At 38.0% G+C, this 15,477-nt stretch overlaps 1 protein-coding gene across 1 annotated transcript; it reads right to left on the bottom strand.

Annotated features, from left to right (window-relative positions):
• Window positions 1-255: 255 nt before the first annotated feature.
• Window positions 256-13,895, bottom strand: LOC124798064 (neuralized-like protein 2). Its single transcript, XM_047261292.1, has 2 exons — window positions 13,036-13,895; window positions 256-2,085 (listed from the first exon to the last, which is right to left on the bottom strand). The coding sequence occupies exons 1-2, from the start codon at window positions 13,709-13,711 to the stop codon at window positions 1,970-1,972; spliced, it is 792 nt and encodes a 263-aa protein (XP_047117248.1). The 5' UTR covers window positions 13,712-13,895; the 3' UTR covers window positions 256-1,969.
• Window positions 13,896-15,477: the final 1,582 nt, after the last annotated feature.

Genomic DNA, 15,477 nt, shown 5'->3' on the forward strand with positions numbered 1-15,477 from the left:
ATCAACACTGGCTGCAGAACTATAGGAAATACTTTTGAATGTTATGTTCCCTAATTAAAAGGTACTGGGAGCTAGATATGTGAAATAGCAAAACTATCACTGTGAGCTGAAAATACATAATCAAAAACAATGTCAGGTCAACATAAACGGTCATAATGATGCAGATTTATCTAGAATAACCTGTAAAGAAAACTTATGTTTATTTTTTTTTTTTACAATTACATAAAGAATAGCAAGACAGGGAACATTTCTTTCTTGCTTACTATTACAGTGAATTGTCTTTTATTAAAGATGATTTAGTGCTTATGTTCTTGTCTGTGTATACCATGTTATTATTCAGTCTTTTTGGGTTAAGTTAGTGATCCCTCTTAAGAGAAAAGCAACACTAAATTTGAGTTGGCTGAAAATTTATTTCCAACACATTTGAGGCAGAAAAGCATGGCCCAAAAATTACAGCCAAATGTGAAATAAATGTCTGTGTGATCAAATAGTTAACATAAGTGAATAAAATGTCACATGTGTTTTATTCACAGAAAAAAATCTACAAAATCAATAAATGAAAGGAAAAATTGCAGTTTCATAACTCGTTATACTGTACAGACCACAGGTTATTAATTGAACTGTAAAAGTGACAGTTATCATTTTTTAAGAAAAAATATATATAAATTTAGGAATCTGTACATTACATCTCTATCTGTAGCATGGAAATGCCCAAATGCAACACCCAAAATGACATACGTGAGATACTTGTAGAGAAGGAGCAGGAAAATAATGTACATCCTACACTATTGAAAATATGGAAGGGGCTTAAAGTCAATTCATCATATCCAAAACTAAAGCCCAAGTTTTGGCACATCCACCCATCATTTGATGGTAATGTCTTAAGACAAAATATCACACATTTTTGTTTCTTAGCTTTAGCCACTTCTGTTAAATTACAAACTGCCAACCTAAGAATTTTCATTTATCAGGACACAGTTGATAACAAAATAGTATAAAAAGATGCAGATCCAGTTTTAAGAGAAGAATGTGTCCCATTTAGTAACAGTGTGCAAAAAATGTCGTTTCGAAGTGCAAACATGACAGCAACATTAAAGAAGAAGGAAAAACATCTCAAGATCAAATATAAATAACATAAATTGGTAGGTCATAGGTAATTAAATCTGCAAGTCAGACAGTAGTTACCTTACTGTTAATAAGGAAGTTTATTATGTCTATTTAAACTGAGTTTTTAACAAACTTAGTGGTTCCACAGTGCTATAACAGCACTTAGGTGATGGCGGCGAGGCAAAATATTATCTTCAGTTATACAGTACTGTTTGAAATGTATTTTGGTAGAATGTGTCTGTCACCAAGTGGCAGTGGATGATTAGTAACATATCCAGTCTCCCTTATTTAAATGAAGATGCTCTCATGTAACTAATCTACCTGTTACCAGCAATTTTTTCCTTAACCACATATTCTGAATTTACATGACAGACGGACGTATCTGGAACAAAATATTGCCTGGCAAAAGAACTTCCTTTCGTATCACTTCAACAATACACACCTCAGACTTCCATGTGAGAAGTCCTGTGTGTCAATATATGATATTCAGAGTGAGTTTTGAATTTACAGTTCACTATGATTATGTAAGCGTATTTACTTGTAACTGCAGACTCATTAAGTGTAAGCGTTACTTTACGTCCTCACAATGCCTCTACCAATATACCAGCATCATGATGGTTCACACAGTTCAAAATGCAATACGGTTGCTACTTTTGAGAAATGAATCATGAGTGACTTTATTTCATTACTCAGTGACCTCATTTTCTTAAATAAAAATGACTATCACTTCATATCAAGAGTGGATATTATTACACAAGTAATGGATAGATGCACAAGAAAATCTGCTTCTGACTATCATCCACTATATGTAAAATATCACGTCTCCCTCTCAGATACAATTCATACTTGCATATTCCTTTTATCATGACTTATACAACAAATATTCCTTTAGTGTCTTTGGTAGTGGTAAAGATGCCACTGATGCCTTCTTGATGTACTGTAATATGGCATCGCGACATGCATTCTGCAGTGTAGACACTGAAAATGATCAAACAATGCCATATTCTTAATTAACTGAAACATTATAAAGAATCTATTTGTATTGCAGTAAAGTAAAAGGCAAAGTGAACACATACACAGTATTCCTTTTTGCTATCATTTTGTCACTCACATCACTAACATTTATTGCTACCTTTTGGGTAGCCCACACCTATCACCAATCTAAATGAAATTTTGCATGTATGATTCTTAAAGAATAAAACTAAGCTGTGCAAAATCTGACCTCAAGATACAAAAAGAATCCATAGTTTAAGAAGTTTTTCAGCAGAGAGCTGAAAAGCTTTGTAATAGTTCTACATCAGTTATGGCTAAATTCAAGACAGCTTAAAACTGAGACCAAAGAGTGTTTGGCCTAAACACGGTTAAAATTTTAAGGCTGTGTCATTCACAATTTTCAGACTACATGAAATCAAAGTTGGAGAAAATTCAAATGCAACGATTTTGTGACCGCAATAATTTTTATCCAACAATGTATACTAAATAGCTTAAAGGTAGGCTAACTCAACAAAATCAGAGGCCAAAAATGTAACATAATTGCACACAATTCACTTACTAGGATGTTAACTGAGCCACATAATGCGATTAACTGAACATCTGCCATTAACTCGTATACTTTCAGAAAAAATAAACAACAACACAGCCAATGACTGCACTCTATGGAATATAGTATAATGACATACAAACAGTAAACTATAGAATCACAATAGCCAACAAAAGGAGAATAAAGAGCTAACATAAACTGAAGTCACCAAACCACAAAAAGAGAGATAACATACTTGTGTATTAAGCAAATCTTAATTGAAATGGATTAAGTAATTTTCACACATCACCAGCCTCTTCAAAAAATTTTTTTTTATGTGTTAGCATAAATTTTATTGTTGCAGTCGTACATGTGTAAAATGTCACTTAAGCTCCAACTTTTAGAACTTGCAAATCCTTAACAATATATTGTTTGAAAGTTGTAGAATCTTTGGCACCTACTTAAACAATCATGTAATTTCCTGAGAAATACACCATACTTTCTCCATCTGAAGAGGCTCACAGCTGAAGATGTCATCATAGGTAACAATTCCTCCAGACTTGCAAATCAAATAGCTTTCCCTTCAAGTTTTTGTTCCTTTTGATTTTACACCACTTGCCTATACATCTACTAGATTTCTTTATTTTATTTTCTTGTATTAGTATAGCTTCTTCTTCAAGACTGTTTTTGATGAAGGTGTATATCAGAATCATTAATTTAGTTTCTTCTTGGAAGAGGGTCTTTGTGCTGAGACCAAATATCTTCTTAAAATAATGTCTCAGTTCTTTTTCCATTTATCTTGACTTCTTCAAAAGGCTGACGAATGTTGACATTTGCAATTATGATCTTGTCAGAAACATCAACAGTGGAAGTAGATGACACATCAATTCTTTCATTAATTCAGCCATCAAAATTTGAGCGGCTGAAGTGAAGTTCGATGGCACACAGTCATCAGATTCAAAGATAACTATGTTCAGTTGTTCAATACCATATGACCTAAAACTGCTGCATATATTTCAGTTAGTGAAAGCAAGGGGAAAACCCTATGTCAACTAACATCACACGTTGTGACTGATACCTCTGTGCTTGCCCTCACGATCACAAAGGCTGTATTATTGAATTTATTGAAAGAAGCAAAGCTCTCAAATCAGGGGGATGTAGCTTATGGGCCATGTAAGGTGGCAGAGTCAGCAAAATAATACCACTGTCTTTTGTATATGATACTGCAGCTATGCTTGTGTGGCTCCCACAATTGTCCAGCATCATTTGCAGGCCTTTCATGTTTGCAAAGTGTTATAAAAATGATAAAAATAATTCACCATTCATACAACTTGAGACTGTGTGTCCACCCCTAGAGTCAGACGGGACACTGTGCAGAATGTGATCTTTCAAGCATACCTTAGGAAACCCAAGAAATATGGGCACTGGATTATCACAACCACAGTAACAAGTGAATTCTCATCAGATGTAGCTTGTCCACCTGCTCTGCAGCCAATTGTGGCTGCTGCACAGTGATTGCTGCTTTCTCATCCAAAGTGTTTATGTCTTATGCTTCAAACACATATTTCTTTAGGGAAAACCACATAGTTGAATAACACTTTCACATTCACCTCTGTAACGCTACTGGTGCTTGACACACTTTTCTGTTCTTATATACGTTATGAAAGATTTTTTGTTTTATGAATGCTCTGAGCAATTCTAGTCTTTTTCCCAGTTGTAGGGTACAGATTTTCCATTTCCCTTAGCAAATTTATAAGCCACAATTCTTGTAGTTAATCCACAATGAATATTGTTTGCAGAAGTAATAGGGTCAGAAACTACTTTTCTTCAACTTTTGTGAAAATTATTAAGTGTTCATTTGATGGGCCAAAATTGACATTGTCAATACGTAGAAAAAAAAGCCTTTTCCGTGTATTGTTTAAGGGTTGACTTAGTAGTGCATATGCTTCTTTCCTATTTCTGCAAAGAAACTTTTTCATAGATATGTTGACCAACTGTGTGCTTCAGCAGTTCTGGAAGATAATCTCAATGACTGGTGGTTTATTTTATTCTCCGCATTATGAGCCCTGTAATTCATGGTAAGCTTTATTACAATGGTTAATAATGCTTCTATTCATATATAGCGATGAGAATAAGAGTAGGTACATTGCATATTTTTCGTGAGGAAAATTGAACCACTGACCAGTTAGCCCCAAAACACATTGTCCACTTAACCCCGTGCGCACTAGTGAAACATATTTAGTGACAGCAAAATCTAAACCAAAAGAACATTTGAAAACAAGGTAGCTAACAAAACCTTTAAAAGTCTGTTAACTCGACAATAGTTAATGACATGGCAGTTACCCATTTTAATTGGTAAAATATCATATGAGGTGATGAAGGGTTGTTAAGATAACTAAATTTTTTTACTTTTTCATTTTTAGTAGAATGGTTTAGTTAACACCCATGGGCAGTTAATCTCACTCTAGCTACCCTTCAGTAGAGCTGTACAGAAGTTACTTGTAATCAATTTTACTGAAATGTAGCTCAGTTATTTGTGAATATTCTAGATGTTATTATGTATAAACATGCCATCAGAAATTTTCAATTCAAATTTGTGCATGCATACCTTGATGTTATATTGGTAAATATTATCACCTCTTATTCTTTATTTTTTCCACCAGAAAGAGCAAGTTATTTGAAAGAAAAAAGAAAAAAAATGTTTTGTTGTTTCTGAAGCTCCTCTAGATAATATTAAAAAAAAAAAAAAAAAAAAAAAAAAAAAAACAATGAGTTTCAAAATAGATCATTTGCCACGAAGTAGTCTAGTAGTTCCTCCACCCTACTGTCTTAGAATCTGTTCCACTTAGATGCTTATGTACAACATTTGCCCAAAAAGTCCTGAGACTGATTTCATTCCTGGTGTACACACATGGTGGCAGCTTGAACCAAGAAACTGTAAATAATGGATGTGTTTTCGACCAGTTGAGTGTAGGCAGCAGTGTACATGCGGCAGTATTGTGTCAATATTCAGAAGCTGTGAGGATGGGTCGTGAGCCGTGCTTGGGTAGCCCAGATGGTAGAGCACTTGCCCGCGAAAGGCAAAGGTCCAAAGTTCGAGTTTCAGTCCGCCACACAGTTTTAATATGCCAGTAAATTTCAGTGTTTCAACATTGTTGTGTTATATCACGACGGAACAACACCAATAAATCTACTTTTCAAGATGTTCTCCAGAATGTTTTCAAGAAGAGAAAAGTGTGTTGGAAGTTTCTCCTGCACACCTTCAAAATCAACACTTGGACACCTGACGTGATTCGACTGACATGAAAAATGAGGACAATTGTTTCCTGGAAAAAATCATCATGGGCGATGAAACTTCTTGTTATCAATACGAACCTTCAGCATATGAACATACGAACATACGAAGCATTAACATCCCCCCCCCCCCCCCCACCTTTTTTAAAAATCCAGTCTCGAAACATTTCAAGACTGATGAGGAGGGAGGGAGAGTTTAAAAACAAAATAGGGGGTCAGTATTCTGACTATGCCAAGAGAAAAACAAACAAGGTTTTGTCTGATACTGTAAAACGTAGGGCACCAAATTTTTATTATTATTTTGACTGAATTCAAATTCAAAAGCAAAACTGACTCCTGGTAAGCAATTTCAGAGGGATGTTCACTTTAATTACAGTCCTGAAATTTGGTTCTCCAATGATTTCTCTAGAATGGTATGTTACTGTAAGGTCATTCAGAGCGCTCTCCATCTGCTCATCAGAATGCTAAAGTAATGGGTTGCTATTAGCACTGACCAAAGAAATTTCCAGTTTCAATGGCTCTGACAGTGCACAGCACAGAATCTAAAGACAGCATGTTTCTGTGGTGCAACAGCTGTCAAGGAAAAAAATGCCTCTGTCATACCACACCAATATGTACAAAGATGTTGACATAGAACAAGAAGATGACAATAATGATGAGTAAAAATATGGCTTCTCACAGACTGTGCATTACTTCAAAAAACTACCTGTTGAAGATTTCATACTAAAATTGTCTATAAAAATCTCCGACTTGACAATTCACCATTTTGAAACTACCTTTGCCTTTCGTGGGCAAGTGCTCTACCACCTGAGCTACCCAAGCACGACTCATGCCCTGCCCTCACAGCTTTACTTCTGCCAGTACCTAGTCTCCTAGCCTGTGGTTAAGTCATGTCACTGCAATATCCTTTCTCTCAGGAGTGCTAGTTCTGCAAGGTTCGCAGGAGAGCTTCTGTAAAGTTTGGAAAGTAGGAGACGAGGTACTGGCAGAAGTAAAGTTGTGAGAACAGGGCGTGAGTCATGCTTGGGTAGTTCAGATGGTAGAGCACTTGTCCGTGAAAGGCAAAGGTCCCGAGTTTGAGTCTCGGTCCGGCACACAGTTTTAATCTGCCAGGAAGTTTCACATCAGCGCACACTCCGCTGCAGAGCGAAAATCTCATTCTGGAAACATCCCCCAGGCTGTGGCTAACGAGGGGACCTTCTGGAAGGTGCATCGAGTTACGAGCTCCCACTTCGCCTTCTTATAGTGTGGGTAGGTACCTACCACATCCTAAAATTGTAGGTGCCAATGCAGCCACTTTTTTGAAATATTGCCTGTTAAAGTGCGGGCAGTTCTTTATATAAAGAAAAGTTTCACTACTGTGGCAAGTGAGCGAGTAGCCGAGTGGCAAGCGAGCTAGACTCCCGTCCAGGCGACCCTGGTTCGAGACCGATCTATGCTACTTTTGTTTCCTTTTTTTTTCTTTTCAAATGCCTGTTTTAATTTATAATTAATCATCAACATTCTGTAAGGAATTGATTAAAAAGAATTACAAGCCTCTATAAATCAAAATTACAAACTGAATGTCACATTTTGTTTTAAACTTTTGCGTATTTTTATTTTAACAGAAAATTAACCGTAATGCAATTTCTTGAAATATTTTATTACTGTTCAATTTGTTTCCATTGTATTTTTAATTTTGTTCCGTTGAGGTAGGAAATATTAAAAAAACAAATGAGGGATTAAAAATGGAAAGTTTATCGATATTTCCTATATTCTGACGAGTACATTCCGACGGATGACACTTTTTGTAAAAGCAATCAAAACATTTGTACTTTCGACAACACAAACATTGTACAAATGCACATTCATTTTCGTCACAATCGCATTTGTATTTTCTCAAGTCCACAGGAAACGCCACTGCATTAACGTTATGGAATACTTCTTTTTGCGATGGATCTAGCGTCGCGAAAACAAAAGTAGCATAGACGGGTCTCGAACCAGGGTCGCCTGGACGGGAGTCTAGCTCGCTTGCCACTTGGCTACTCGCTCAATTGCCACAACAGTGAAACTTTTCTGTATATAAAGAGCTGCCAAAACTTTAACAGGCATTATTTGAAAAACAAGGCCGCATTAGCACCTACAATTTTAAGCAGGCAAAGTCAGAGCTCATAACTCGATGCACCTCCCAGAAGGTCCCCTCATAAGCCATGTCTCCACAATATCCTTTCTTTCAGGAGTGCTAGTTCTGCAAGGTTCGCAGGAGAGCTTCTGTAAAGTTTGGAAAGTAAGAGACGAGGTACTGGCAGAAGTAAAGCTGTGAGGACGGGGTGTGAGTCGTGCTTGGGTAGCTCAGATGGTAGAGCACTTGCCCGCGAAAGGAAAAGTTCCCGAGTTCGAGTCTCAGACCGGCACACAGTTTAAATCTGCCAGCAAGTTTCATATCAGCACAGACTCTGCTACAGAGTGAAAATCTCATTTTGGATTCACCATTCCATTTCAAAAAAATCAGACACAATACCTTAAAATAAAGACACACACTAACAAGAAATTATCTGAACAGGACAGATATCAGTAGATATGATGCTCATTTACAACCAAACAAATGATTAAATTTCCTTATGCAAGCAGTTATTCAGCTTGGCATTGAATGATAAGGTTGTTGGATGTACTCCTCAAATTCTGTACAACTGGTGGTTAGATCGTCAAAATCCTGAGATGGTTCAAGGAGCCTACCCATAATACTCCAAACATTCTCAACTGAGGTGAGATCCATTTGCCGAGACAGCATTTGGCAAGCACGGAGACACGTAGTAGTCACTCTCGCTGTGTGAGGGCGGGCATTATCTTGTTGAAATGTAAGTCTAGGATGGCTTTCCACAAAGGGCAACAAAACAGGCCATAGAATATCATCGATGTACCGTACCGCTGTGCTGTAATGGAGCCATGGATGACAACCAAAGGGATCCTGCTATGAGAAGTAATAGCACCCCTGACCATCATCCCTGATGGGCAGGCTTATTGTGGGCAACAGTGAAGTTGGTATCCCACTGCTGTCCGGTGCATCTGTGGACTTGTTTTGAACCTAGAATTTGACTGTAATAGAACTGTCTTCAGTGATGAGTCCTGCTTTGAACTGAGCCCCGATGACCATGCACCACTGCTTGCCTTTTATCTAGCCAAACCCTACCTTGGCTAGCAAGGTCACTGTATCTCTCCCTGAGCAAGACCTACCAACAAGCTTGGGATTTTGTCAATCTAACAAGCCAATTGGATACAATTTGGCACATATCATTCAGAAGGCCAACCAGCAACGCTATCAATCAATGCCAAGCTCAGTTACTGCTTGAATAAGCGCCAGAGGTGGACCAGTATGTTACTGATTTGCTCAATTTGTGAAGCTCTTTCTCTCGAATAACTCAACCAATTGGGTCGACCGAAGCGTCCAATCCCACCCGTCAGATTTGACCCGTGACGTAAGGCTGTTGTGTGACGTCACAACGCCGCGGAATTTAGTTTGTGAGAGTGGTCTGTTTGTAGGTGTCATTTTGATATGATCGGTGGTAATCTCTGGTGGTGTGTTACGTGATGTTTTCGGTTTAGTTTGCGTGTGTGGCGTGTTTATAGGTGGCATATTGTTGCGGCCGGTGGTTCTCTCTGGTGGTGTGTTTATGGCTAGCGTGTTAGTGGCGTATAGGGTTCATTTGCATGATAGCATTGCACGTGTGTGGTATTGGGGCTGTGCTTTCAGCGGAATATTTTTTAGTGAGTTAACGATTTTAGTTTTGTTATTTCGACGTTATTGTAGTTTTCTTCTGTTTGTCGTGTGTGAATTTTGGTAAATTGCTTTTTTTTATGTCTTTGGTAGGTATGGATATAACTGACAAGGTCAACAGTTTTCAGCTGTCGGCGATAATGGGAGACAGTGCGTTGTCTCTAATGAAATTTCTTCAACTATTCGTATTTTTGGATGAAGTCGTGAAGTGTTCAGTATGTCATGAAGAAATAAGGCTTACTAAAATTCTGGCATCTCAGACCAGGGACGGCTGTATGTGGAGATGTCGTAAGGATAACAGGTCAAGGGAAGTGTTAGATTCCAATTTTGTTGGTTTGTTGTGTTTTTTGAGGTAGTGACGATTGTGGATGTGGTTGTAGTTTTGGGTTTTATGATCTGGTATTGGTAGTTTCTTTTGACCTATATAGGTCAAGGGAAGTATTCGATCCCAATGCGTGGTTGTGGCTGCGGTTGTTCCGGTATCGGGTGTTGCTGTTGAACTATATAGGTCAAGGGAAGTGTTCGATTCCAATTTGTGAGATCAGGAGCTGCTGTTGAACTATATAGGTCAACGGAAGTGTTATTTGTGGGATCAGGAGCTGCTGTTGAGCTATATAGATCAAGGGAAGTGTCCAATTCCAGAGGATATTGTGTTTAGTGGAATTTGGGGAGTTTTGTGTTGTCAGTTTGTTTCATCGTTTTGTGTGGTTTGGTATGGTGGTGTGTGTAAATTTGTTTATATTTACTTTGTCCCCACCCAAGAACCCCCAATTTCCCACACTTGTCCCATTAGTTTCATTAGGTTTTTTGTGGAACATGTGTGTGTTGGTTTTTCAATGTATTTTCGTGTTTGTGGTCATGTTTACGTAATGACGTCAAAGGTGCCATATTGGAGTCATAGTGTATGCTCGTTTCTGCCATATTTGTGACGTCATGGGTCAAGGCAGACGGGTGGAATCGGACGCTTTTGTACTTCCTAATCAATTTTTCTGAATCATTTGTTTGTCTGTACATGCACATCATCTACCAATTTCTGTCTCATTTGGATAAATCCTTTGCAGTGCACCACTTTTTCTTTTCTTTTTTGTCTTAGAGCGTATTCTGCAGAAAACTATTTGTTTGTTGTTCAGGTTTACATCCACGATTTTTATTGCGAAAACTGTCAAGTTACTGTACATCATATAATTATTTATGTGGCTGAAAATGAACAAATACAGTGCAAAAGCACTAAGGCTTGACACAGCAGATGTTCACGGTTTTTGCTGCAAAATTGGGGAACTTCCAGAGACAGAAAGCAATTTTCATAAAATTTTATAATTTAGTGATGGATCTCTTGACCATCCATTCGTGCCACCATCACCAAGATTCTGGTATAAAAGTTCTATACAACTTCTTTGGCACCAGCAATGGCAACTCTACAAGTGAGAGGCTTCATGGAATGTCAAATGACTGGTTGCAGTGTCCAAAAGAAACATAATTCTAACACTGTTTGATTTGTACAATACATTTTTTGTCACAAAAAATGACAAATATCAAATTCATTTTTGTTGACACGGCTCAGATACAAACCTCTACGATAAAAGGAAGTCTTTCTTCCGTATCCACTTATGCCAGAACAAGAGAAAATCACCAGTTTCTTTCAACTGACTTGCAAAGGATTCATCTTGATTGAGATTCAGAAGACTTGCTGTCACTCACTGTCAAAATTTCAGACTGAGTAGATGATCAGCCAGAATTTGTAACTTCTAGTTTTCAGCCAGATGTGTATGCTCTCTACATTTACAACAGCTGGTGGCTTAGTACTATTTGTGAATTTTCACTACAAGGACACGATACTCTTGATTACTCTCACACATCCTAGTGACCCACCTCATTTGTTTTACTGGCCACTCATGGCTCAATGGCCAGACAGTGGTCACATGCATGTAATTGTGCTTGAGTGAATGTGTGTGTACTGTTTCAGAGGAAGTCCTTTTGGCCAAAAGCTCAAGTACTCTTTTCGTTGTGCCTGTCTGCAACTCAATGTCTCCTTTATATGGCAAGTAGCAGTCCATCCTTTTCATAATATTGTCCAACTAAGAACCAGTGTATCAACTCTCAGGGAAGTAGCTTACCCATTCGAAGAAAGACAACCAAAAACTTTTATGTTTTCTTCACAAAATGTAGACATCCTTGATTTAACACTTCGACTAACACAAGCATAGTGACTGATATTTCACCACTAGGCCATACCACAGCATCAGGCTCTGCTGTGGCAGCTAGTCAACTCACGGTGTCTGGCATAAGGCTCTGCTGGGAGAGGCGGCATTCTCATTGCAGTCAATGTGTTTTGGGACTCCATAATGGCATGCACAGAATATCGAGAGCTAAAAATTTGTGGAATTACTTATATAAAATGTATAGGCATCATGAGACCACGTATAACAAAATTTAAGGTTGTTAAGTGTGAATTATTCCTAAAACTGGATCACCTGATGCAGAGTGATCCAAATACTACCTGGAAATATTTTTATACCACCAATTTAACAATGACATTTGCATAAGAAACCTAAAAATATTTGAAAAGTAGTTAAATTCTTTAATCTGCTAATGACATATAACTTTTGCGGGCAGCTGCTCTACCAACTGAGTTGAGCTTTACTTCTGCCAGTACCTCATCTCCTACCTTGCAAACTGCACAGAGGTCATCCAACAAAACTTGAGACAAGCTCTCCTGGAAAAAAGGATATTGCAGAGACATGGCACAGCCATAGCCTGGAGGATTGTTTCCACGATAAATTTTTATTAAGCAGCAGAGAGTGTGGCAATACGAAATTTCCTGGCAGTTTAAAATTGTGTGCCAGACTGGGACTGAAACCCAGGGTCCTTTCTTCCTGGAATGCCATCCTGCAAGTTATGCAGGAGAACTTCTGTGAAGTTTAGGAGGTAGGAGATAAGGTACTGGTGGAAGTCGAGCTCTGAGGACGGGTCGTGAGTTGTGCTCGGGTAGCTCAGTTGGCACAGCACTTACCCACAAAAGGCAAAGATCCTGGGTTTGAGCCCTCTTCCGCCACGCAGTTTTATACTGCCATGAAGTTTTATAACAATGTTTCTTATAGGCTACACAAAAAAAGCTTTGCTTTCTGTGTTATGGTTCTTTACATACAAATATTGTTATGCTTAAATCAGTCACATTATTTAGCATTAGTTACACAACAGGTGTCACTTCAGCACTGGAGAGAGAGAGAGAGAGAGAGAGAGAGAGAGAGAGAGAGAGAGAGAGAGAGAGAGAGAGAGAGAGAGATACTATAATAGAAATGTACATGTAAGAATTTACATTTGACAAGGAAGAGATAGGTAAATATTATCACTGCTGTCTCACCTCCATATAACTGTACAATCCTAACTTGCTTTGTTGTGCCATAAACATCGATAACAGCATGTAAGGGTCCTTCTTTGTATGGTATGTCTATTGTGCATGGCCCTTGATCTTCTCCATTAATGATGAAATGCATTTCAGCATAATTACTCTCTCTTCCTAATCCTTGCGTAGGTACATAAACGACACCAATTCTGCTGCCAACATCTGTGGGCAATACCTGGTGGTCAGCACTTGGTGGTGAAGAACGAAATAAGCTGCGAGGAATGCAACCTCTTGACGTTCGTATACTATGTTCATCACCCAACACATTATGTCTTTCATAACTCGGCATGGAGCCGTCTGGCATTACGCTGTACTCATAAATACTATTATGAGACTTAGTAATAGCAAAAATCCAAGAAGTTCCCATGTTGGCTAAATCAGGCAGCGCATACTGCGGCAGACCACCCACAGCAGCAGCAGCAGTCTGTGGATCAAGCTGAGTAAGCCCTAGTCGCATATGACCACTCCAGCCGCGTTCGTTCTTCTCTATCTCTAAAAGGAAGATTTCCCCAGGTAGAAGAGGCTTTTCACTAAAGGCAAGTGCATTGGCAAAACTTGCTTTGCGATAGGCCACGGTGTTGTCATCGAATAAAACAATATTGCCACCATGGTACGGGTGAAACCTAGTAATCATTTTACTTCCTCCTGTACGCAACTGAAATAAAACTACACCAGAACATCAGACAGATTTTGCATTATCACATAAAAATTCAACTATGCATAAATGTTGTTACTGCCTCCTCTACACCAAGATGAACCACACGCAGCATTATATGATAGTGGCCGGTACGTTGCGGAGTACAAAAAAAAAAAAAAAAAAAACAAAAAAAAACCAACACAATACTGTCGAATCCTTTCCGTGTGGTTTTGAACTAGAGAATATATCTTTAAAGATACATTTACTTCTCGTAGATTAATACGAGCTTTAAACAAAAATACACTGCGACTGTTTGAATACACCAACTTTCTGATATCAAATACGTCACGAAGATATTTCTGAGCTGAACAATTACAACTACCATATCTACGATTTAAACTGTTTGGAAATACCATGGCCACCTGTATTTGGGCGTGTCAACAAATGTTGACTGTGGTGTCAATAACAACTTGGACATGACACTGTTGTAGAACTATTGAGTTTACCAGAGTGTAGCACTAATTTTAAATAATTATTTTTTTTTGTTTTTACCATGGGAAAGCAGCAATTTTGAATCATTTTTGATGTAATTTTAGTTTCTTTCGATAAAATAACACACGTAAAGTTAAAAACTGTTAGGTGGTTTTTATTAAGATGAACGGCGTAACACAACAACTGAACAAGAACGCCTGTTTTACTCTTTGATGCTACAGCACTTAACGCAAGTCAAACAGAGAATCATTAAAATTGCAATCTTAAAACCCCTCCTAATTTAATGAGTTTACATTTAACGCTAACAAAAATTAAAATAAACCCAATAAGCTCCTCAAAGCAATGACTCTAGGGGCTGGTAAGCCTTTGGTAAAAATATCTATCTGGTCCTCCGATTTTACAAGCACGGTCGTGATGATCCTGCGGTGAAGCTGACACACAAAATTATATTTAACATTGACGTGTCTCAACCGTCGACGTTCCCATGTTTTCAGTTACCATATACATTACTGATTACCCTCAAATATATGAATTGGTAGCTGGAGTGGAAATTGAAACCCAGCAAATATTTCACCCAACTACAGCTGTCGCCAGAGCTACATATTCTGCCTCTGTAGAAGACAGAGCAACACTAGTCCGTTTCTTTGTTGCGTAACAGGCGGTGTTTCTAAAACATTTTAAAATATAACCAGAGGTGGATCATGCGTCATCTTTTCTATTCGAGTTTGCATCAGCATAGACCAGAAGAACTTCTTGATTCCCCTTTCGATAATGTAATCTCATGTTGACGTTTCCTTTGATATATCTCAAAACTCTTTTTAAGCTTTTCCAGAGTTGTTCGGATGGATTGTTTTGGTATCTGCTCAATAAGTTTACCACAGCACACAAATCAGGTCTTGTTGCTGTCATTGCGTACATTAAACATCCAATCAATTCTCTGCAGAGCTTATCGATCATTTTTCCTTCCTTGGTTTCCAGTTTAACTTCCATAGGCGTCTTGACTGGATTACAATCTTGCATGTTGAATCGTCGTAGCAAATCCTTCAAATATGATGTTTCGCTCAGATACATTTCTCAATTGTTCATAGAAATCTCGATTCCCAAGTATGATTGTGTTTCTCCCAGTTCCTTTAATTTGAACTTCTGCCTTAATTTAAATTTCATTCTGTCCATTTTCTCTCTATTATTTCCTGCCATCAGAATGTCTTCAACATATAGCACAATATAAATCACCACTTCCTTTAAAATTATATAGTAAAGACATTTATCTG

Source organism: Schistocerca piceifrons, chromosome 5, assembly GCF_021461385.2.
Source record: "Schistocerca piceifrons isolate TAMUIC-IGC-003096 chromosome 5, iqSchPice1.1, whole genome shotgun sequence".
NCBI classification, from domain to species: domain Eukaryota; kingdom Metazoa; phylum Arthropoda; class Insecta; order Orthoptera; family Acrididae; genus Schistocerca; species Schistocerca piceifrons.